Below are 23,844 nucleotides of genomic sequence, written 5' to 3' on the forward strand. Positions count from 1 at the left end.
ATAGTATGTCTTGGACAGTCTGTTGTTTTGCAGAGCATTGTTTGCATTATACTTTCATATTTACAACTGATGCATAACCAAAAGTGTGTCCTTGCATAAACAAGAAAAGAGAACAACATTCAGGTGTTAAAATGTTTTCAAATCAATTGAAATGACAAATTTAATGAATTAATTTTATTACATTTAAATAAAACCCAATAGAATTTATGTTTGCTGGACTCACAGTCTGGTATTTTCATGCTCATGCTTATGCTGTACACCCAGCTGGTAAGACTTCGTAAAAAAAGGCCACATGCAGGTTTCAGAACATTATTCTAATGAACAAGAGTAATCGTTATGTGTTGTGTTGTATGGTTAATTATAATGTCAGATAGGCGTATTAACTTAATTGGCATCGTTTTGAAAATACCTGCACATACAGACCTGTTTAAATCTGTCTACTTGAAGAGGAAGACTGAAAAAATATGATTTGACATCAGTGTGAATTACAAAACAGGATTACAAGAACCAGCACAATCGAAGGTAAAACACACAAGGTTGCATGATCATATATAGCGACCTACTGAATAACCTGAGGGCTGCCCCATCTATAGATCGCTGTAGTCAACAAATGTTATAATTTGTAGACCACAGTCATGCAAAATTACATTTATGAGAAACTGTGTCTCTCCAAGATATGTACATATTTATGAGTAATGGCATGAAATCTACTTCTGAATTTTACAAATTGACAATAATCTTTGTCAACAGCTTTTTACAGCCAAACAGGCTGACAGCCCTCAGTCACTCATTAACATATAAATGTTATAAAATAACTGATATATGATAACGGCTGAAACAAATCAGTAACCTAATGTAAATGTTGCAATATCTGTGTCTGGTGACCCGGAAACCCTCAATATAAAGTTGGTGAGCTGCCCAGATATGAATTAAAAATGTTTCTAATCTTAAACAAGTGTATCCTCTGTTGACAGGTGCAAACAAATAAGATATATTTAACCTGATGTTGATGATGCAAACCTTCAGTCTCAAAGTTTTATATTGTTGTGTAGAATGACATCATATTCCCATTAAGTACTATCAAACATGCTGTGATTTGTCAACACAATTCATTCCTTCCTCTTTGTATAATTGCCAAGCACAGTATACTGAGGCTCAGCACAATCTCTCACGCCTTATCTTTAAAATATAGGTATATCTTCAATTCTGCAGCATTTCTGCAGAACTGTAGCACAAATAAAAAAATAACCATTTAAACTTAACATCAGGTGAGTAAAAGAAGACTCAAAAACCTTTTGTGCAAACTTTAAAACAGCCCAGATTTTGGTTCAAACACAGTGGACAGTGGAAGACGGTATATGTGATAGTTGATAATCCATCAAACAATACGTAACAACATTTCAAAATAGGTTTTACTTATGTGACAAGCTTGCATAAATAAATTCCACTCAATTTGGAGGTGTCAGGCTTCAGTTTTCCATTCTGTAAACTCTTTGGCATCCAGTTAGTTCTCTATTGACCTCTGTCCATCTGTGTAAACAGAACTTACCAAGTAACACTCATAAAAAACCACGTTCATCCAGTCCTTTGGCTGTCACTGGGTTCCATTTTGCTGTGGGTTTATTGCTATTATGGCCTGTAAAGAAAAAAAAAAAACAGAAGAACAATCTTGTTTTATGAAACTACTCTGTACAGTGACACACCAACAAAGAAAACTGGACATTGTCATTTTGTCCTTTTCCGATAACTTTCAGGTCTTTAATCGTATCTAGAGGGGCTTACTTGTTTCAGGTCTGGCTTTTGGCACATCTTGTGAGTGTGTGTCTGTGGTGAGTGTGTGGCTGGTATCTCTGCGCTCAGTCGCAACTGCTGTCCGTGGCACCGTGGCCGAGAGGACAAGAGGCCTCTGGTTGTGGTACTTGAGACGGTATGTTTCCGTCATACAGTTATCCACATTGAAGTACGTTGTCAGAGAAACCTCTTGAGCTTGTTCAATTCTGCACCCAGTCAGTCTTTCCTCACTTTCACATGATGAAGGGGTACTCCTCTCCGGGTCAGAGCCCGACTTGGAGCTTGCATCTGAGAAGGTTCGGAGGCCTGACATGTCAGGCTTCCTGTGTGGACTTACGTAGGATGCAGTTGAAAGACGGGGACTGGATTGGAAGGGTTCTTGAAGCATCCTTGGGCGAAACACAGCATGACTTGTTTCACCCGGGTGAGGAGAGACCCGCTGGGCAGGTCGGAGGTGAGGCGACCCTGTCGTGCCAATCTGACGCTGATTGTTCAGTTGGAGAGGTTCTGCAGTCACATTGCTGGGAGGGTGGTATGGCAGAGTGATATGAGGACACTGGGAATCGGAGGTGACGGCCTCGTTGTTGCAGGAGCGGTAAGTGCCGTCTCTGTCCTCGGGTTCCGAGAGAGCAAGATCGTCGGAGCTGTTCCATTCTGAGCTGCTGGTTTTTGTAATGTGCCGCAGGGCTGTACTTTCTCCAGTTTGCCCTCTACAGTTTGTCAGCTCCTGCTGCTCACTCTGCCTGTTATCTGAACCAGCGGAGTCCCTCTCTGAAGATACTGCCTTTCTGGAGGTACTAGAAGTGTACTTTGATTTCCGTCTACAAGAGATAAGTGTTGTAGAGAATAATTATTAAATATTATAGACATCCAATTTACAAGTCCTTACATGTGCATATTAGAACAAGTTATAAATAATTTATGATAAAGGGCACTACCTTGAACTTGGACTGCACTTAAGATGTGAATGTGAAACTTGTTCGTAGTTCTTTCCCTGAGGTTTGGGTTGATGTTTACCTATAAGATATGAAATACAGGTGATCAAAGACAAAGACACAATAAAAAATATGAAAATGTAATAACATTACATACTGTAACTGTAATTGATTTAATACTCTCTTGATTTAAATTATGCAGAGCAAATGTGCATCACTCCTATTTTGCACAACAGGTAAGCTGATCACAACATAATTAGAAGATACAAATCTTCTGAACTCTGTTTGAAAATAGAAATCTCTAAGAATATTAACGAATGTGAAGATATTCATCATTTAAAAAACAATAAGAGAAAAAGCATTAGAGCTTCATGAAGAAAAAGACTGGAATGCAGAGATTAACAATTTTTTCTCAGAATTTTATGATTAAATTCAGAATCCTGAGAATAAAGTCAGAAATATTTGAGATTTTAGTCTCATAATTCAGACTGATTTTTCTGGGAATTCAGATATTAATGTCAGATACTTTTTCACTTTCCCTTAATCTTCTTCTTGCATACAATAATTAAAGCAAAGTTAATCAAAAGTAGAAATGAAGCACACACAACATGATCAACATAGCCTACAGTACAAGTCTGACTATGAACCTGTTGTCCTCTTCAAACACAAGGTGGCAGCAGCAGAGTGTTAATCTCACTAGACTATATCACAGCTGGATGAACCACTCTGCACGCTCACTCATACACCAGCGCAGCGAGAGGGAGCGTGGTGCTGAATTCCTTCCCTTTAAAAATAGATGTGTTATTTTTTTCGTTGCTGTTGCCCTGGAGAGGTCCGTGCAAGGATAAAAGCGTTAGCTGTTGGTTGGAAACATTGGCTCTAGATGCTCATAGCCTCGATAAAGTATCAAGTGCAGCACACTCAGAGCACTGCATGAAACAGAAAGATATTTATGACAATGCCAGCAGTCATGCCCAGCTGTGCTATCTCAATGAGCTTTGTGGGATTATCATCAGATTAATGCCTGTGCAGGGCTGACCGGGTGAAGAGGTTAAAGAAGCCAGTCCAAGCTCAGAAATCAACCCAGACATTCATCAATGTTTAATTACTCTCACATTATCAGTATGAGAAGCGGATCACACCTTATCTGTTTTGTAACATGAAATGTAATATGAAATAAAGAAAAAGAGAGAAAAATGTGAAAGAAAGAACTACATATATAGAGCAAAAAGTAATAACCTGTCTTCCTGAAATTAAGTAGGACATGCAAAAATGCTCCAATTTAGCACTGAAAGCAACTTTTCAAACACCCCAGTGTGTACGTGTAGTTAATGTGTATAAATATTTACTGAAAATTTGTACTTCTATTTTATATTCATGTATGATAACTACTGGAAGACTAAATTCATATTGCAGATTAGATGTAGTTGAGCGTATGCAGTGACAAGTTCTCTTATGTTCTACATCATGTTTTTGTTAAATCTTGTTTTTGATTCTCTCCTTTACTTATTTTTTTTCTGTTTCACGTTTTTTTAAACATTAAAAGGTTTTGTGTTTTTAAAGCGCTACATAAAAAAACACACAATGTTAGGCTACTATAAGATAACTGTTAATTTACTAGACCTATTTGAATTTAATCAAACATCACTGATAGACACTAGACCTTTTGGTTGTTGTTATTCCACATATTGCATTTATTAAGACTTTTACTGTGCCAGGAAAACCTGAGGAGGCCCTTTAAATCTTGGAACTTACCATTGTGTGAAGGTGAGGACATTATACTTGATTTTACATCGCCTCCCTTTTGGTGCAGCAGGCTGAAAACAAAAGTAAAATTATTCTCAGCATGTTAAAACGAATCTGCACATGAACAAACAAACAAACAAATACACAGTGAAATATTTTGTGTAAGACAGACAAAACACACAGAACTGGCAGAATGACTCAAACAAATACCTTTCCAAATTTACTGTCTGCTCAGGTCCATCTGGATTCTAAGATCCCAAAAATGTGATTTTCTGAGTTTAACCCACATGCAGTACTGAACACTGAGATATTTTATAGAATTGACTTTGCTGTTGTTGTTTTAAAAGGCCTTATCTACAAACCACATACAGTAACAATCAAAAGTTTGGACACACTTTCTCATTCGAGTATATGGGAAGGTGTGTCCAAACTCTTGGTACTGTACACTGTAACTTCTCACTGTAAATGAACTTTACTCAACAAAAGATTCAGTTTTTTAAATTTTATGGCAAGAAGCTACTGATGAAATTAAATTAGGCTATATCATTTCAAAGATAACAACTAACAATTTTACATATTTTGCAAACATAATGTCCTTAAATTCCCATGCATAGCACTAGAGGAAGACTTCCATTGAACTTTTAAATTCGATACCTGATTGTGCAACATACACACTTTAGGGGGATATGACATGACGAAAAAGTATACAAATAAGTGGAGACCTCAATATCAACAGTAGTTCCTGGTACCCTTTCTATTAACAGACCCCTAAAGTGCATTTTCTTCTGATAAACATAGATTAGTAAAGTTAATTACCAAGTAATACTTTCATATGACATTAATTATTAATGTTCAGCACATTTGAGGAACTCTTTTGTAGTTAAATGTTTCAATTTACCTTTTTAACTACTTTAATATATGATCTAATTAGACAGTTTAGTGAACATGCAGTGTTTTCATAAAAATCTATTCTTACAAATTTTAGATTCAGTTCACAGTAGCAAACAAGGAGAAATGTTTTCTTTGATAAGGCTTTAGGAATCTAATAAAACCATATGCAGTTGAGGTTTGTTTCAACATTTGATATTATATATACTGAATATCTGAATTGTAATTTCTCAGAACGAGCCATGTGTCCTTTTTCAAGCTAAGTTTATCTTTGTTTCCAGGCAAATCAAAGGTATTTCTGAGTGATGATGCATACATTGTAGCTATGCAGCAGACATGAAGCTCAGAATAGCAAACTGGTGCAACACTGCAAGAACGGACTCAGTATGTAAGAAAATGTACCGAGAAATAAATGAAAAGCATGTGGTCTGTCGGTGGACATTGTTAATAAAATCCCCTCAATTGTGTAAAAGCAGTCTGATTGTTTCCATGTGGTGGCCCAATGAGTAATTACTAAATAAGAAAAGTTATTTATAGGAAAGTATTTAAGATCCTCAATTAACTGTCCACAACTGGACCGATTTCTCCATGAATTAATGAGTTATAGGAAAACAGCTCTTACTTAATGTCAATGGAATTAGCCTGTTAAAAACTGGCTGTTGCAGTGCTTGAGTTTTAAAACAATTCACTACATACAGCTATAATTAATTGTGATTTATTTAAAGGGAGCGTATCATGCTGTTCGTAATTTTCTGTTATTTTTTCTGTTATAATGTCAGATGTCTATATTAAACATAGTCAAAGGTTCAAAACTTGAGGTGAACATACAGTATATGTAAAATGTATAATGTAAAATGTCAGATTGTTTGTGCATGCCCACAAACAGCTGTCAGCTCTGTAGCCTTTCTTGCTAAGATTCTTGCTAAGGTTGGTACATGGGTTGTTCATGTTGTCTACTCACATGTTTTGGATCAGATTTGGGCTCAAACGTGTATGGATGTATTTGAGAAGCTTCCATTTTGCTTAAAGAACAAGAAAAAGAAGTGAAAGCCTACTACTACTGTTTGTTGACATAGCCTCCAGAACTGCCGCAAGTTGGCTGAAACGCAGCTACTGGAAGCTAATCAATCAGAAAAGAGTGGGCTCATTGAGAGGGGAGCCTTAAAGAGACAAGAGCTGAACTGAGGAGCTGCATAAAGGGCCGGTGTAAGTTAAATAAGGAGTTTTTGAACTGTAAATCAAGCAAAGATAGTCAAGTAGAGCAGCAGAATATAAATATAGACCAAGAAATGTGCATGATATGTCCCCTTTATCTCGTAGTTTTTACACTTCTTGAATTTGAAACCTCAGTTTGTCTTCATACAAGAGTGCAGTTGTTTCTTACCTTTGCAACTGTGCCTCTGGTGTTGATCTCTGGTCTTTAACAACAAAGCCATCAACGCCAGGTGAGTCGGGATTGGTGGAGCCACTGCTGAGTCGGTCACTGCTCTCATAGCCCGACTCTGTCCTCTGAATGGTCCAGGTATCACTACGCAGCAGCGTCTTGGGGCCACCTTTAAGTCTGCTGCCCCTCTGTTGGTTGGCCCTGCTCTCTGACTCTACAGAGCTGTGGCTCTCAGTCTCATGCCGCTGGTCGTCCTCATAAATTGTCATTAAACACTTCTGCTTCCGATCTTCTCTGTTGCGTACACATTCACGCTCGCGGTCTCGACTTTGCTCTGCGTGCACCCTTTCCTGGGATGAAGGCTTGCTGCGCCGGGGGCTGTCATGTTGCTGTTGACGGCGTTGCTCCAGTTCATTCAGCACACTGTCCACATTTAACACCTCCCGAATGGGTCTCCAAGTGGACTTGGATTTATTGCGGCTTCCTCCGCTCCCACCTTTTTCCCATTGCTCTTGGCAGCTATCCTGATCATAACGACTCGGGGACGTGTTGTTTTTCTTGCTATGCCCACCACCCTGCGTGGTGAGAGACTGTCCACGTGGCTCCTGAGATCCTCTGCTTGAATGGTTTGTTGACTTCTCAGAACGTGGATGGCTTTTACATTTTTGGTCTGCAGGATGCCTCGGTCCATTCTCTGGAGGAGATGAAGATCTTGCATGTGCCATCTCTAAAGAAAGTGGACATGGATCATTTGTAGAGTGACTATTTCAATCTTGTTCTGCAGGACAATAGTTACCTACACTGGCTTGCATTTGTATGTCTTTGTTTTTAATGTTCCCCTCAAACCTACAGTATGATGCAGACACAATGCTCTACCTTTGTGTTGGGATGGGTCAGTCCTTCGATGCCCTCTGTCCTTTTTTGATGTTTCACCTGGTCTCTGCAAACTCTCCGTGAAAGGTTCTTGAAATTTGTTTGGACTGCCAAGGGGATTTTTCACTGAGGAAAAAAAGAAATTGAAATGGCAGATGAGTGACTCCTCTACAATTCAGAAAATTGTACTTGATGTTTTTTAAATTGTGATTTTTTTTAGCTGTTAAGTAACCTTTTCTGAGTGCTGTTGATATCAGTGAAGCAAACAGTAAATAATTTTTAGTTGGATCTAAATTCCCTTTATCTGCATAATGTATCATAGGACTTTAAAAACCAATCAGTGTGTGACATGAGATGTGCATATCAGTGACTATTAATAATTAATAATTAATAATAATGCATTAAAACATGCAATTCTTTCATATGTTGTTACTAGAAGTTTTAAGAGTGTCGCTCTGCATCTTGTGCATCTTCTGCTGGGAAATGAATTTTCACTGTTGTGCACTGGTACTACTGATATTGAGCTTCAGATACTCAAACAGGTCATTACTTGCTCTTTCCTGTTTATTCATTACAAATTTCAGTGCAGCACACAATAGTTGCTTTTGCAATGCAATTCCACCTTTCTTTTGCTGCAGAACGGGCGATAGAAAAACAAAAATGCCACTGCATCATTAACCTTGTTAAAAATACACTACTGCTACCACTGTTGCCAGCCCTGTGATGTGTTTATTTCCCTCTGTAGTGAGTAGGCCTATATGACAAACAGCAATGATGTGAACTGCAAACAGAAATGGCAAAATGGTAAATGGCTGCATTTACTTGGTGCTTTTATCCAAAGCGATTTACAATGTTTCTGCTGCTCATTTACCCACAGATGGCAGCAAGCTACCAAGCAGGGTGCTGGCACAGCCATCAGGAGCAATTTGGGGTTCAGTGTCTTGCTCAAGGACACTTCGACATGCTGACAGGAGGAGTCGGAGATTGAACCACCAACACTTAGTGGGCGACCTGCTCTACCTCCTGAGCCACAGCTGCCCTAAACATCTGCCCCCAAATCAGCACAGCTGCAACTTTTTCAGTTTTTTTGTTCTTCTAAAAGAAACTGCTAATAAAACATGTTTAACAAAAACATGCTGCTATAATAAATGGACAAAGACAAAAACTCCTTTCTGCATGTTAAACCACTTTCTACCGAAATGTTTCCTTCTTTATATTTGATTTTCTTCTGTTAGTGAGTACAGTACTTAAAAAAAGATGCTTAATATTTTAAAGATCTTGAGTAAAACAACAGTACAACACTATAAATAGGAAACAGATGAGTGAAATGCTCAAACAAATAAAGGCATAACACTCTGTGCATCTGCACGGCTGCTGGATGTTACAACAGCGGTGAGTAAGCAGTGAGTAAGCTGTAGTATTATGGATTTTCAGATTTGTTCATGTAGCCTAATGCTGACATTTGAGTGGTTCAACTGAAAAAGGATACTAGATTTGATTAAAGTACACTTAACACAACTGCTGACTAATTAAGCAAAACACACTTCATGATGAAGTTATCAAGAGACTCACAGGCTTAGTAATGCAAGTATGACACTGCAAGGAAGCTGTCCTAGTTAGTCAGAGTTGTCATGTAGACATGAGACAGTAAAAAGCTCCTACCACTACGTACTGCAGGGTAAATCAGTATTACTTAAATAATCTGTCTACATCAGTAAACTTCAATAAAATCTAATTTTAGAAAGATCATAACAGTAAATAATGCAGAAAATACATAGAATATTAAAAAAAACTAAACCTATATTTGACTCTTGAGACAAAAACAAAAAATCAATTACTTACACTTATTTTCACAAACACAAATCTCCAGTCCCATGCCAGTCAAAGTGTCTGGACACCACACTAAAGCAAAACAATCCATCTAAATCGGCGAGGCCGCATTGCCAAAAAACCAAGCAGATAAATTGATGGAGGCAAACAACGGAAATGTCTAGGGGAGGAGTGAGAACTGTACAGCAGGAGCATGGGTGCGCTTGGCCACAGGAGCAGGGATTAGGGAGGGAGGCGTGGGTGGTAATCTGCGTGCAACAGAGGCATCATCCTCATGTCAAGTTCAAGCCAGCACACAGGGCAGGGCAATCTTTCTGCCTGCGGTTTAACAGCACTCTCTCTCTCAATCCCAATGCAAACCATAACTGTAATTTGTGGAGTGAAATCATTGTTGTCAAAGGTAATGGCACTGCTTTATGTTTAATGTCAATCAACGATACTTTCAGAAAAAAATGCTCAGATGCTAAAAGAGATTTTTTCGAAATTAAATTATTAGACGAATTGAAATTGTTCTTCATTCAGATCCCTATCATGGCGTCTTATTAATTGTTACTGCTTAATATCACTATGTTGCTGTTTCATTTCATTTCCCTGACACATCAAAAAAGGATCATCACAATTTTCATGATGACTTTCTAGCAGCAACGAACATCTGTTATCGGAAAAACTCAGACCTACTGTATATAGATATGTATAGAATGATATGTTTTGTTGTCCATTTTAATAAATTTGTGGTTTGGAATCAGTGTGAAGCTGTTTCATCTAAATTGATTTCCAGTAGCCTTGCACCTGCATGTGATGTGAGTATCACTACACTAACTCTCATGCTTTTCACATCATCATCTGTGTTACAGTGAGGAAATATCAAAGTCTGCTCTCTATTTTTAGAAAACTTAAACTTGGGCTAGTTTTTAAATACTTAACTAAGTATACTTAATTCACTTAAGATACTACAAAGATTAAGATATTATTAAAGTATACATGAAACATACATTCAATTATGAATTCATAATAGCTTTGCAGGAACACACAAATATTATGCATGCATGTATAATAATATTATTATTTAGTATTCAGTTGGGTAATCTGGACCACACTATTATTATGATTCAGTTATGGTGCTGGTGGGATTTACTTTACTGTTGGTTTATAAAGTCCATGCTGGGTGATCACTTTTTTTTCTGAACAGCTGGAGGATGCAGCTTTTCTACTACTAGAGTAGTAAGATAATATTTATTCCAAAGTTCTCGATTGAAAGATTGACACAAAGTCTTCATTAAGAAAGCACTTTGCCTCAAAAATAAATAAATTAATAATAATAAATAAATTTTGATAGCAGGCAAATAGCCATGCTAATAATCCTCTTCAACACATGTGCTTATGAATAATAACAAACTTAAAAAATGTTCAACAGAATGTGAAGAAATAACAGTTTTGACATTATGTCAAAGACATCTATCTATTGTGCTGTGGCGATATCTACTGAAGTTAGCATGCTAACCAGCTAGCCCTGGCCTGTCCTGACTCATAATACCGCTTGTACCTTGAGAGGCAATAGTGAGTCACTGTTGCGTCCAGCCTGCCCTCAGTCAAACATGTGAGGATGAAGAAGTTGCACTTTGTTTTTTAGGTTATATTTATTCAAGCAAACGTTAGCTCAACATTAGCACTAAGTTGATATTCTTATCATACTTAGTCAAAGTCCTACTTACCAATCTGCTAGCTAGCAGAGTACTGATAATGCCCTATTGATTCAGTGCTAATGTAGTGTAAAGTAACGGTGATATGATATGCTGCCTCCAATTGGTTTGGAGTTTGGAGCATGAATTCGCCAATTCTTACATATTGCACCTTTAATAATCGACTAACAGTTTATGTGATTTTTCAAGCAAAACCAACTTCTCAAATGTGAGTATTTGCTGCTTTTCTTAGTTTGATATCATTAGAAACTGATTATCTTTGAGGTCTGGACTGTTGGTCCGACAAAACAAGACAACTGAAGATGTCCTCTTGGGTTTTGGGAAATTTTTTCATTACATTTTGACATTTTAAAGACTAAACGATTAATCACAAAAATGAATCAAAATCAAAATTAAGCAGATTAATTGATAATGACAAAAACTGTTAGTCAGCTCTAATTCAACTAACCGACTCATTGACTTCTTTGATTGTGCTTGCAGGTGTTGTCATGTTATGCATGCAAAACTTTCAACAAATATAAGAAAATAATTTACTTAATTCTTTTTGGCGACTGACTGTGGTCTGTGCATGCATGTCTAGGTTTGTGTTTACAGTAGTAAGCAGTAATTTATTGAAGGTGTCCTGATGTAATACTGGATGAGCTGGAGGCAAAGTCCAATGTTTCTCTATATTTGGTCTCAACATCTATATTTTGAGTGCGTTATTACACCTTCTATGTTATATTTATTTTTAAAAAATGTCTAAATATCTTGAATGTCCATGAGGAGTTACATGTTTAGGGTTACAACTTGTCTTACCTGTCACGTCACCATTTACTTGGGCTTTGTACCGGGGACACATAGTGGTTTGTCTTGGTGCATCTTCATTAGACACCGGAGTTCCCTCAGGATTGGTATAAAACAAAAGAAGTGGTTGGAAATGTCCCCTGATACATTTAGAGGCAACATCTTTCCATTTGGATCCAATCTGTGAAAATGAAAAGAGTGATATAAGAGTGTGTAACATGCAGTAACAGGTAGCAGACTTTTGGAAGGGGGATAAAGCAGATTAATAGCAGAGGTCCTAACCTCCTTTACAGTAGCATCGTCAAAAAACATCCATTTTGAAGATTTGGTGTGATAGGCAAAGGCTGAGTAATGTTTACTCGAAAAACAGATCATCCCCACCAGATGCAGCTCACTCCGTTTGGCATTTTCATCAGTGACTCGGTTAAAAAGCTGAAAGAGAGCAAATTGAGACAAGTTTGATCTCCACATATTGCTCTTTGGCAGATGCTAAATCCTATAAGAATAAAATCTATGTGTGTTTTTTTGGATAGCCTGTTGATTTTTTTATGAAAGATTACATCACTCTGACCTTCATAGTGTATTAAAGACAAAAGTCAGAAAATAGCTAAGAACTGTGATAGCTGTTCTTTTTCAAGAGTACATGAGTGATTATTAACAGCACAAATGTTCATTCACTCCATAGAAAGTGTCACATAAGATGATGCAGATGATGATACCACTGTCAAGTCAGCTCTTACCCCACACAGGTTCAAACGTGGGCCAAGTGACCTGATGACATCGTCCGTAAGATCAGACTGCTCGGCATCCCACACAAATCCAATAGTGACAATCTCTGGGCAGTTCATGAGCACACGACGGATCTTGATACTCTGACCACAGTCGCTCTGCAAAATATGAATAAAAATACATGTAGGCCCATATTAATAAATATGTAAACACAAGAAAAAAGTTCTCAATAAGGCAAAAAATATACAGTATGTAGTTTGCAATTTAATATTACAAGAAGCACAGGGGCACCATTTTCTTTTAAAGATATGTACTTTTTTGGGAAACATTCTTATTTGCTGTCTTACAGAGAGATAATTAATTGATGATTGATGATGATTTCAATATTATTTTAATATATGTTTGAGACAGAGGTAGTTGACAGTATTTTGCATAGTTTAGCACAATGGCTGGAAGCACGGGCAAACCGCAAGCCAACAATTTAATACTTCCAAAGCTGATATCTGGAAATAAAAAAATGAGACATTTCAATGAGCAGTTAGCTTACCTGCTGTTTCTATTTATGTCTTGACAAACAACAGCTTGTTAAATTCACGCTAAATCTCTCATACTGTAAGTGGAAGTTGTCGGCTTTTTGCAGTTTCATAACTCTGATCAAAACCCATAAGATTCTTTGATGTATTTGTGATAAGTTTGTTCCCGAACAAGATAAAATTTGTAAATAACAGAATAATAGAGTTGTTGGAAGGTGTATTTTTTTCGCTTTTGGCAGTGGCTAACTGTCCCTCTGCCTAAAGTCTTCCTGCTTAGGTAGGCTAATCCCCCAGTGGACCAGTCTCACTACCAAAAACACTGAGATAACTGTGAAACTGATCTTTTAAGTCTCAGTAATAAATAAATGACAAATTTCCCCCAAATTTCAGAGTATTTCTTATGGTTGTGGCTTTATCTTGCTCTCCCTCATTCTCTTTCCCTCACACACACCTCGTCAAAACTAAAATAAAACCTCTGACTTAACACTTCAAAATGCCATAACGAAGATAAAAAAAGAGTCGGAGAGCATGTATCATCTGCACATCACAGTGTCATTAAATCAGTACTGCAGCTTGGAATTTTCTGGAAGAATAATTTGTTGAGGGAACAGAGGACTCAGCTTCACCAAACTGATGCATACTGAAGAGGAAGACAGCAGCAAATACAGATGAGAGAAAAACACTGGATAAGCCCTTATTGCTATTTATATCCTAACACTAGTCTGGCACCATCTCCTTCCGGCCGCTTCAAGTGCAGTGTCACGGCAGAAAGCACGGAGTGTACTCTGCATAGTTGCAAGAATCATTTTTGTGTCCATTTTACAGTACCATGATAACTGTTCAGCTGAATGGTTAAATTATTCATTAATAGATGCCTGTAATGAATCATCTGGTTGAATTTAGACAGATGTTTTTGGAAAAAAAGACAGGGAAAGGTATTGGGCCACCACTTTGTAAGGAAATAATCACCATTAAAATGAAGAATGACATTAAATCACATACCGGGCAGCTTCGGAGGTCACCTGTGTTGTTTGCTGCCTGCAGCAATTCTCCGAACATATCTGACCTGAGCCGCTCGTTCTTCCCCAACATGCGATCAACCTGTTGGCTGTGCATAAACACAGAGACTGTATGGATAGTAGATGGTTGGCATTTTATTGAAAAAGTCAAGACACATTAGCACACTCAGTGAACACATTCCATCACCACAACTTCTATATATTTAATGTACTACATGCCAAGACAAGAACTGTGTTCTAGTAGTCAATATAAACAGATTGTAATTGGGCTTTACTGTATATTTGGTTATATTAAATCATGTATTGCAATGTATAATTCCTCAATTAATTAGAATAATCCAATTGAATAATTATTATTTAATATTTAGCAGTATAAGATTTAATATTTCACATTATCTTGTCTCTATCCAATTTAATTCCTTTGAAAATTTAGAATTACAATAAGAATTAATAAAAGTGTTCCTGTAAACAATCCTCCACTAACAGTTTTGATACCAGTGAATGCAAACACACAATTAAATTCAATTTTTTAGATTTTTTTTATTTACTCCTTATTTTGACCAAATAATTGTATGGCATCTTCAGTCCAACCTTAGTCAAGAGTTAAAATCCACTGATAATTATCAGGTTGTTTTGTAGGTGTTTTTTGTTGAGCTGAATAAATCAGGAAGCATCGAAAAATCGAGCAAGACAAGCGACTGATGGTCATACCAAACTTCACCTCAAATACAAATGTCATTGATAAGTTTTTGTGCATTAATATATCCATCAGATTCCTTCTCAGAGTCACGTTTCTGACTACAAACATACAAATGTAAGACTACAGTAACAGGGAAAACACTCACATTTACTTTGAGCCTTTAGCTACAGCTGTTGAATGACAGGAAAGAATTTGTAAATTGATCTGAGATGCTTAAAATTCAAATCATTTTTAGTAACCTTATTTAATACTTTGACATTTAAATCAGGATTAGTACTCTGGCCTGATTTTTGTAGCCCATTTTTAAAGCCATGGCAGTAAATCAAGTACTCACCATAAAGCAGTGGTTGACACATAATGTACGAATTCTGTGAATGGGTGGGGGTCTGAAGATGCACCGCAACAACGACACACAAACTTCAGAAAAAAAAGAAAGAAAAAAGTTAACTTTATTTTACAGATTTACAGTTTTAATAAATGGGACGTGCATATTCATTTACTCTTACATTTAGTTATAGCAGCTGTGGGAGTCTTTCTTTATTGTTATTATTATTCATATCTTTTTATTTATTACTATTTCATGTGCTTAACATTAATACATATCTTAGTACAATACTGTGTTGCTTTTCAATAACATTTAGCAGCTAGAATGTGAGTGAATGTATTGAGATGATTAGTTACCTGCTCATAAAGCATCATCGCAAACTTCTGATGGGTGATGCAGGATTTGGATGAACAAGCATCAGTTGCAGCGTCTGAAACTATGTGCAAATGAATTCGCTCCAAGATGTTCTCCTAATATGTGAGAAATAATAGCAGATACAATGCAAACATTGAATATATGCAACAACACAGCAGAGTGCAAAGCAAATGAAGGATTACAGTACACAGTATAACCTTTAAATTCAGCTTCTCTGTGTTTGCTCACTGACTGTGAAGTAATCGTACTCACATGTACGTAAAACATGTAAAAAATTCACATCTTTTTTCGCTAATGAAAAAATTATTTGTGACGACAAAGCTGCCGCTGAGTAGCACTTGCATTAAAACGATTAGCAGAATTACAAAGGATTAAAACTTGCTGCAGATAATACATTTTTAAATATTCTGCACTCATAGCTTGTGATTTTACTGGGATTCACACTTTTTTTTTTCCTATTGACTAGTGGACACAACATGAACAGCTGTGAACAAGTATTTTTTTGATGGTCTAGTGCACAGAGAAACAGCCAGTAATGAAAACAGACAAACTCAATTAAATCTGATTCACAGTTCTAACAGGGTTTTCATATGCTAAAAGGCAAGAGACCAAAATGCACCTTCACACACAGTAGATATAACTGCTGATGACACAGAGCCGAAACAGTTTGTCAGTGTCCTCTGCTTCTCTTTATAGCCATTAAGTGTCACAGAGGAGGAAGCACCATGACATTATTTTAAATCACATTTACTGTGGGGAGGTCTTCCACTAAATATTAATTCTGATTAAAAAGCCAAAACCAAAGGCGCAGTGTCAACGTACAAAGCACTCAGCAGCATCATCCATCAGGCCCAGTTGGAAGCGTTGCTCATCTTTAAAAGTTTCAGCGAGGGCGTTACGCAGGCTGTCGGAGGGGAGCACACGCTCTCTGCTCTGCTGAAACTGGCTGAATATACTCTGAAAAAGAAAAATAATCAGCAGTTAATGACCGAACCAAATTACTATTGTATTACCAGATTATTAATTATATATAATTCGTGACCAATTTTACCTTTAATGCACAGAAAATGCAGGCATCACCGAGACAAAAGTGACCTGAGAGCTGCCTCAAACTTCTCCTGAAAATGTCCAGCTGCCAAAGCACCTATAAACATTTAACGACAGCATATTTATCACAGTGCTGACATGAAAGTGATCTTATAGACAATATTTTTTTTATATTACAATTCATTCGAATTAATTCATCTAGTACTGCCAATCCCACTGAGAATGAACACCCAACTCTGCAGTTTTTCTCAGCTTTTAGTCACTTTCAGCTCATTATTTGTGGTTTGGTCCATATGGCGGAGTCCCGACGGCTCTCACTAACCCACCCAAACACAACCATGTCCAGGTCACACAAACCGCTGAAACACTACTAGTGAAAAATAAAAATCTAACTACCAAGTAAGAAGTTGTTCAGGAAACCAAACAAGAGCTAAAACACAACAGATTTTTGGCAGATGGCAAGTCTGTGGAAGTGTTAAAAGAATGTTTTTTTAAGCACTGAGACAGTTTTGTAATTCTTTCAGTGGAGTAAAGTATCTGTTTTTCAGTCATTAAGAGCTGATAGAAAATGGTTCTCACCTGGACAGCACTGTTTAGGAAGCAGCTGTTCTGCCCAGGCTCATTCAGCAGGCCTTTGGTGAGAGCTAGAGACAACATGCTGCCAGGCTGGTAAGATTTCTTCAGGCCTCCTCCAGGTTTTTTGAACATCTTCACCCATGCCATGGAGTTAGAGCCTGCAGCTGATGAAAAAAAATCTTTTAACATGTGTCCTCTGTTTCATATTTTACTGAAGGTCGTTTAAAGCCATTTACATTCAATGTGTCACCGTAAAAAGGTACATTATATCATATAATATGATGTTTCACTGCATTCTCATTTAAGGAAAGTGTAGTGATTATTTTTTCATGGCACTATAGAGGCCCTTTCAGTTCGTTTTGGACCCAATTTTCATTATATCACTAATCCAAATGAGTGATTTGGTCCGATGCCAGATAAATAATATCATCTACCTTCTCCAGAACTGGGGGGAGACTTGCTGCAGCTGGACATGCTGGGAGGTGGGAGCTGGTGCGGTGGTCTGGCCATGGGCTCCATCCATTTCATCCCCACGCACCTCCAGAGCGGTTGGTTGAAAGCATTGTCAGGATCAGCCACAGGGCAGCCTCAGACATGTGCTACTAGACATTGAATGGCAAGTGGACAAAATCTGGGAGAAGAGAGGAAGAAGTAAACCATAAATGTACCGACACAACAGTGCAGCTATAAGCTCAATAGCAGAATAACCACAGAAGTAATGCTTAAAAAGGAGTGCTGTAGCCAATTCCTGCATCCTAACATTAATTAACACAAAAAGTGTGACATGAAAACACACACTTCTGAAAATAAATGCTGAATATACAAGATTAAAGCTCATTTAAGTTATTCTGACACCGTGAATGTAAACACTGTCTGTCATCTGTACAGCTCAGAAAAATAGGCTTAAAGACCTGAACTATGAGTCAGTGTCACTTCTATGATTTGCAGCCTTCATAACCCGTCAATCTGTTGCTGAAGCAGGAACAAAACAACATTTATCTGTTTATAATCATTTTGAAAAAAAGACAAACCCTCACTATCTTTGAATGTGAAACCATAATTCCATCGTGATGAAACTCGAGAGTTACAGATATTCTATTGTTATTTGTATGCTGTATTGTACTGCTGAAATTAGCAATTATTTTCATTATTGATTAATCTGTTGATCACCTTCTGGCTTAATCGATTACCAGTTTGATCTATAAAATGCCAGAAAATGGTGAAAAATGTCAATCAATGATTCTCAAAGCCCAAGATGTAACCTAAAATGTCTGGTTTTGTCCTGACCAACAGTCCACAAGAAGATATTCAGTTTACTGTCGTAGAGGACTAAAGGAAGCAGAAAATGTTCACAGTTAAGAAGCTGGAACCAGAGAATTTTAGCATCAGTTCTTAAAAAAATACTCAAAAAGTTAACAGATTATCAAAATAGTGATTCATTTTGTGTTGATCAACTAATTAACTAATAGCTGAGATCATTGCTTGTAATTGCTTCACCACTACTGGATTCTTTTGTATTGTTGCTGCTACTGTTTTCAGAAAAAAAATATTAAAAATACAGGCATAGTATAACAGAATAATGATGACAAAAAAATACAATAAAAAAGATACTGTATACATTTTAATCATTATTAATTATATAAAACCTAAAATGGTCCTGTTTTGCTCAAATTCAAATTTACAGTGAATCAGTTTGGCTTTTTATCATTATTATTATTATAACATTTATTTAATCAGGTAATCTAATTGAGATCAAGATCTCTTTTGAAAGAGAAACCTAAGTGAAGTAGAAGAAATAAGACACAACAAAACACAGCAGGTCACACACAAGCAAACTGCATCAGAAACAATCACTGATATCTCTAAAAAGTTCAAGTTTAAATTCTTCCAATCGGACTTACGGGTTTCAAAGTCTTTTGTAATACTGTGCAAAGTACTTCTTCAGTTCAGTATTTACATGTAGGGTATCAATAGTGTGCCAGTCCTGTGATCTGATGAACAGCAGTGTCAAATGTGAGGTTTGATCTAGAACATTGTATTTTCTTATGGATATGATTAATTGCCATTATGCTGCATGATGGTGCTCACATCAACATGAAGTCCTATTTGAAATTCCATTAAATTACATTTTAAGCTTTTGTAAAATTAAACAAAGGGCTCATCCAGATGTAAAAAAAAAACAGGATGCAGGTGCTTTAATACAAAGTTTAACACAGCTAAATCAAAGTTTTGATCTTGATCTGTTGCTATACTGATTTGTTTACATTAGTTGTTTTTTAAAATACTGCAGTAAACAAGTATTAAAATCAATATTTTAGATCATTATATGATAAATAGGCAAGATAAAATAGTCCAACGCGATCATACTTGTACAGACATATAGTAGCTATGTTTTATATTATAATGTGTGAATGTCTATGATTATGGTGAAAAGATGACTGATTACTAGCCTTTCATTTCTTATCAAAATCACTATTTTTGGTCACACAACCACAATTTTTGGAAATATTGTTTCTTTATGTAAAATCATATTTTAAGCCAACATTAGGTGTCAATGCCCACATGTGTTTCTGCACCAACCTCTCTTGACACCATGTGATGCCATTATAGGCCTATACGGTCTGACATAAGCGCCCATCTTTGCTGTAGGATTCATAAAGAAGACATAAATCTAAATACTGAACGTGTTTTTTTTTAATGACCATCCTGCGTTTTTCTGCGTTAAAAAAAAACAACAACCCAAAGCTCCGTCTAGCGCGCTCCCACAGCAGGAGACATGCTGCCAGCGGCTCCACGGTGAACTGTGTATCTGGGAACAGCGCCCGGTCAGCTACTGTAGCAGAAATATGCCGCAACTTGCATTCAAGGCTCGGAGAGAAAAAAACAAGCGCTCTGCAGACTCACCTTAAAGGAAGCGCGGAGACTTGACTGCTCGCCTCCAATGAAGGCGCAGGGCGGTCCAGCTGTCAACGCGCAAATCCCCCACGACTTCTCGCCGAATCCTGCGAATATAAAACTGGCTAGAAACGACTGCAGATACGACCAGACGCGTGTAACGCACTATCTGTCATAGTGCAACATTGCCAATCCCTCCGACACGCACACAGGCTGCAGCCCGAGCCTCTGTTTGATGCCACTTACACACAGACACACACAGACACACACAGCCGCTCCGGGACAGTGTTATTTCGGTGGAAATTCGTCCCTTTTCTGTGTACAAACGGGGCCGGTGATGGCCTGTGTCAGAATGTCCGACGCGGATTAGTGATGTTTTGAGACTTGAGGGGTCAAACTCCGCCCCTAGTGTAGCCTCAAGTGCACTGCTGCTGTATTGCAATCTTCAATCCCTGCATGGCAAACTGTGTGCTGGCGGAAGGTCAGACTTCCAACTTCATGATGATGATGATGATGAGAGAAGACATCACATGACTGCACTGGTTTCATAATCATGCAGCACTGTGGGGACTAAACCCTGCCTGTTCTTTCTAAAAGCTCTCACTTAAATGTCAAGTAAGAGAACAGAATATTGTTTTATATTTAGGGAAATATCAAATGTGTAAATATGCCCCGTTTGTTATCACGAGCCACACTGGATAAAGAGGTTTTATGCTTTTTTCCCCCTCTCTTATCGTGTGATACCCAAATAAAAAAGCATTTTCAAACACTGGAAAGGTACATTTATTTAATAACAATTATAAATCTAATATTTTTCTCTTTGTGATCCCGGTGCTGCTGTAAACAGGACATAGATTTCACAAAATTGGGGCAGATGGAGGGCCTGGCAGGGGAAAGCCTGCAGAGCTGAGCAGGTTTTAAGTGTAGACAGGACGACTAAAAGGAGCTGACGGTGCATGCAAGCCAGAGTCTGCAGAAATGGCACGCAATCTCTCTTCCAGTTCTTTTATACATAAATTTAAAAAAGAAATGTCAAAATAAGCAAAAAAAATAAAATAAATAATAACATGACATGATGGCGCAGTGGACCTAACATAATGTTTATCATCGTCATATCGTTCATCAGTTGCTGCTTCTCTTTGCTTAAATACAGTTTATCAGTGGGCACTAGTAGATTATTGACAGTACTCTCTCTATGTGTGTGTGTGTGTGTGTGTGTGTGTGTGTCTACAGTATGTGGGCCAGCCTGTGAAAAATAGTGTAAAATCCTCATCATGAGTTGCTACATTGATTGGTCTTCACTGATTTTGAGACCAAGAGTGAAATCTGTTCAGGAATATTAATCAAGCACTTGTTAGCTCACTATTATTGAGAAAACAATCTCAATTATATACTGAGGTTGACTACAGGAAGTTGTATATATATTCATCACTATATATTTAAGTAAACAAATAGAAATGTATAGACTATGTACAGTCTGGGATGAACATGTGTTTATGGTATATAGCTATTGTCTGGTGAAAAACAACTGCAGTGTGGAGCCTTATGTGAAGCAGAATTTATCCAAAAGTCAATGATCTCTGTGTGCACAGTTATGTTCAGGTACATTACCATGAACTATAGAAACAGGCAGGTTTACTGCTCTGCCTGAAGAGGAAAGACTTTGTTTGCTGTGTGATTTAGGTGAGACTGAAGACAAAGTCCATTTTATGTTTATTATGTTTATTTATTAATGTATATGATGATTTAAGAGTTACACTTTTTAGTAAAATGTCATCAATGTCTGATGAGTATTTTTCTGGATGAATGATTATAAGAAACTTGAGATGTGTTTCAGGAAGGAAACTTTTTGTGTGGCTGATTTAATATGTAGAACTTGGTACAGATGAAAGTTTTTTGTTTGCAATGTAATGTAAGTCTTGTTCTTGTATATGTTTGACTAATGTTCCACCACTGCAATTATATTTGAGTGTATTTTAAGTCCCTGTGGGCTGAGCACATGTATGTGCAGGACTAACTAACTAACTAACTATTGCTTTTCTCTGTTCTTTTCTGAAGGACTTTACAGGGATTTGTCCAGTGCACTACAGTTTGCTCCGCTCCAGTGATAGCACTGAAACCTCCCCAGAGACACATGAAGACTTCCTGGTATTATTTATATAAAGTTTGGAAAGAATTAGATGTCTCTCTTCCACAGTTGAGTTCCTTTTGAATGAGCTGTCGAACTCAACATTTTTTTTATCGTATGTTTCCTCCTTGTCCAGTTTCCCATGTGTGTAGTAATGTAGACCCCTGAAGAAAAGTGACTTACATCTTCTGTATTCTGTATGAACAATATTTACATGTTGATGTTAGTATCAGATACTATCCTTGACACGGGGTTAACCCGGGGTTATGCACGCTCGCACGCACACAGGCTGCATAGCCACTTCCATTAATAATTAAATCAAGCTGGCTTGGAGGTGTCTGTGTTGTAGTGTTAGTGTTGCATGATTTCACATCTGTTTGTTAATGTCAGGACCATGGATGTATTATAGGAGTTGGCTCAGCCTTGGAGCCAATTTTTCCCAGTGGCCACTTGCAGTATTGCAGCAAGAAATCCTCCTGCGGCCCAAAAAGCATTTTCCCAATAGACATGACTGTAAAAGAGACATCTGAAAACTGTTGACAGGACACCAAGAACTGCAAACAAGGTCAATTATGACTCTTTCTGTTATGGATTTTTGATCCATGGTAGTTTTATATTTGTAAAACTTTCCTCGAGCTGAGAAAAGCAATTTAAAAATCCATAATGTCACCACGATGTTAAGTGTTTGGGACAAGCGGGAACTTGAGGGTGGGGCCAGCGGGAGAAACACTACTATGCTTATTCAGTGGGCCACATACCCCCAGAAGTAAACCTGGAAGCTAGAAACTTTTTTATCTGCCAGGCAATTGTTATTGGACTGTATAGGCACCATTTTCGGTCTGGTATCTAGCTCTTATAATGTTGAAGATGATATGTTGATAACGTTAAAGAGTTTTTTTTTTCTACCGTGTGTCATGGTGTAACAAAACACACAGAAAGTATTTTTAAATAAGACACAGGGACAAGTCTTTGTACTAAACATTTCTATTTATTGTTAAAAGTGTTTAGCAAGGAAATCCAATTGTTTGTCAGCTGTTTCTCCTCTGCTGTACTTGTGCTCCTTTATTTAGACCCTGAACTGCCAAAACTGTACAGGACGCTGCCATTGGCTTATGAAAAGGGAGTCCCGGGGGAAGGCGCCAAGTATGGTAGAGCTGGAGGGGTGTTGATGTGTTTGTCAGTGAGCAATACTATTTAAATTGCTTTTTGGATAAGTACTTGCCTAAAATGTGTTTTAGTAATATGTTTTTGTAATTCAATTGTAGATGTTTGGATATTTTATGGACCAGGTGTTAATCTCCTGTGGGATAATTGATTATCAAACAGTAATCAATGTTTCTTAGTAGGACCCAGCTGATAAAAAGGAGGCTGGAGTTCCTGGGGGTTCAGATGTGGTCATACCTCAAAACAGAGACAAACCAGCATGGAGAGCTTGTGAGGGAACGAGAGTTAAAGGGGCATTGTCTAGTGCAGAGCGGAGTCTTTTTTTCCCCCCACAGTTTTTGCATTTAGTTATTTCTTCTATTTTTTGTCTTTTTTTCTTGCAAATGTTGTTTTTCTTCAGTTATTTTTTTGCCAGGCCTG

At 37.5% G+C, this 23,844-nt stretch overlaps 1 protein-coding gene across 2 annotated transcripts; it reads right to left on the reverse strand.

Moving 5' to 3' along the window:
- Positions 1 to 159: 159 nt before the first annotated feature.
- Positions 160 to 20,578, reverse strand: usp53b (ubiquitin specific peptidase 53b). Of its 2 annotated transcripts, XM_042395581.1 has the most exons (17): positions 20,142 to 20,578; positions 17,672 to 17,868; positions 17,241 to 17,401; positions 16,666 to 16,758; positions 16,437 to 16,571; positions 15,596 to 15,709; positions 15,249 to 15,331; positions 14,198 to 14,303; positions 12,674 to 12,820; positions 12,216 to 12,365; positions 11,946 to 12,114; positions 7,621 to 7,743; positions 6,745 to 7,471; positions 4,482 to 4,543; positions 2,730 to 2,808; positions 1,783 to 2,612; positions 160 to 1,636 (listed from the first exon to the last, which is right to left on the reverse strand). In XM_042395581.1, exons 2-17 carry the CDS (start codon positions 17,763 to 17,765, stop codon positions 1,560 to 1,562), a joined length of 3,150 nt encoding a protein of 1,049 aa, XP_042251515.1. In that variant the 5' UTR covers positions 17,766 to 17,868; positions 20,142 to 20,578; the 3' UTR covers positions 160 to 1,559. The 2 variants fall into 2 exon arrangements, with proteins under 2 accessions (XP_042251515.1, XP_042251523.1); XM_042395589.1 differs by lacking the exons at positions 16,437 to 16,571; positions 16,666 to 16,758; positions 17,241 to 17,401; positions 17,672 to 17,868; positions 20,142 to 20,578 and having other exon boundaries at positions 14,198 to 14,322; positions 15,596 to 15,688.
- Between the last annotated feature and the right edge of the window lie 3,266 nt (positions 20,579 to 23,844).

This window comes from Thunnus maccoyii, chromosome 2, assembly GCF_910596095.1.
Source record: "Thunnus maccoyii chromosome 2, fThuMac1.1, whole genome shotgun sequence".
In the NCBI taxonomy this organism is placed as follows: domain Eukaryota; kingdom Metazoa; phylum Chordata; class Actinopteri; order Scombriformes; family Scombridae; genus Thunnus; species Thunnus maccoyii.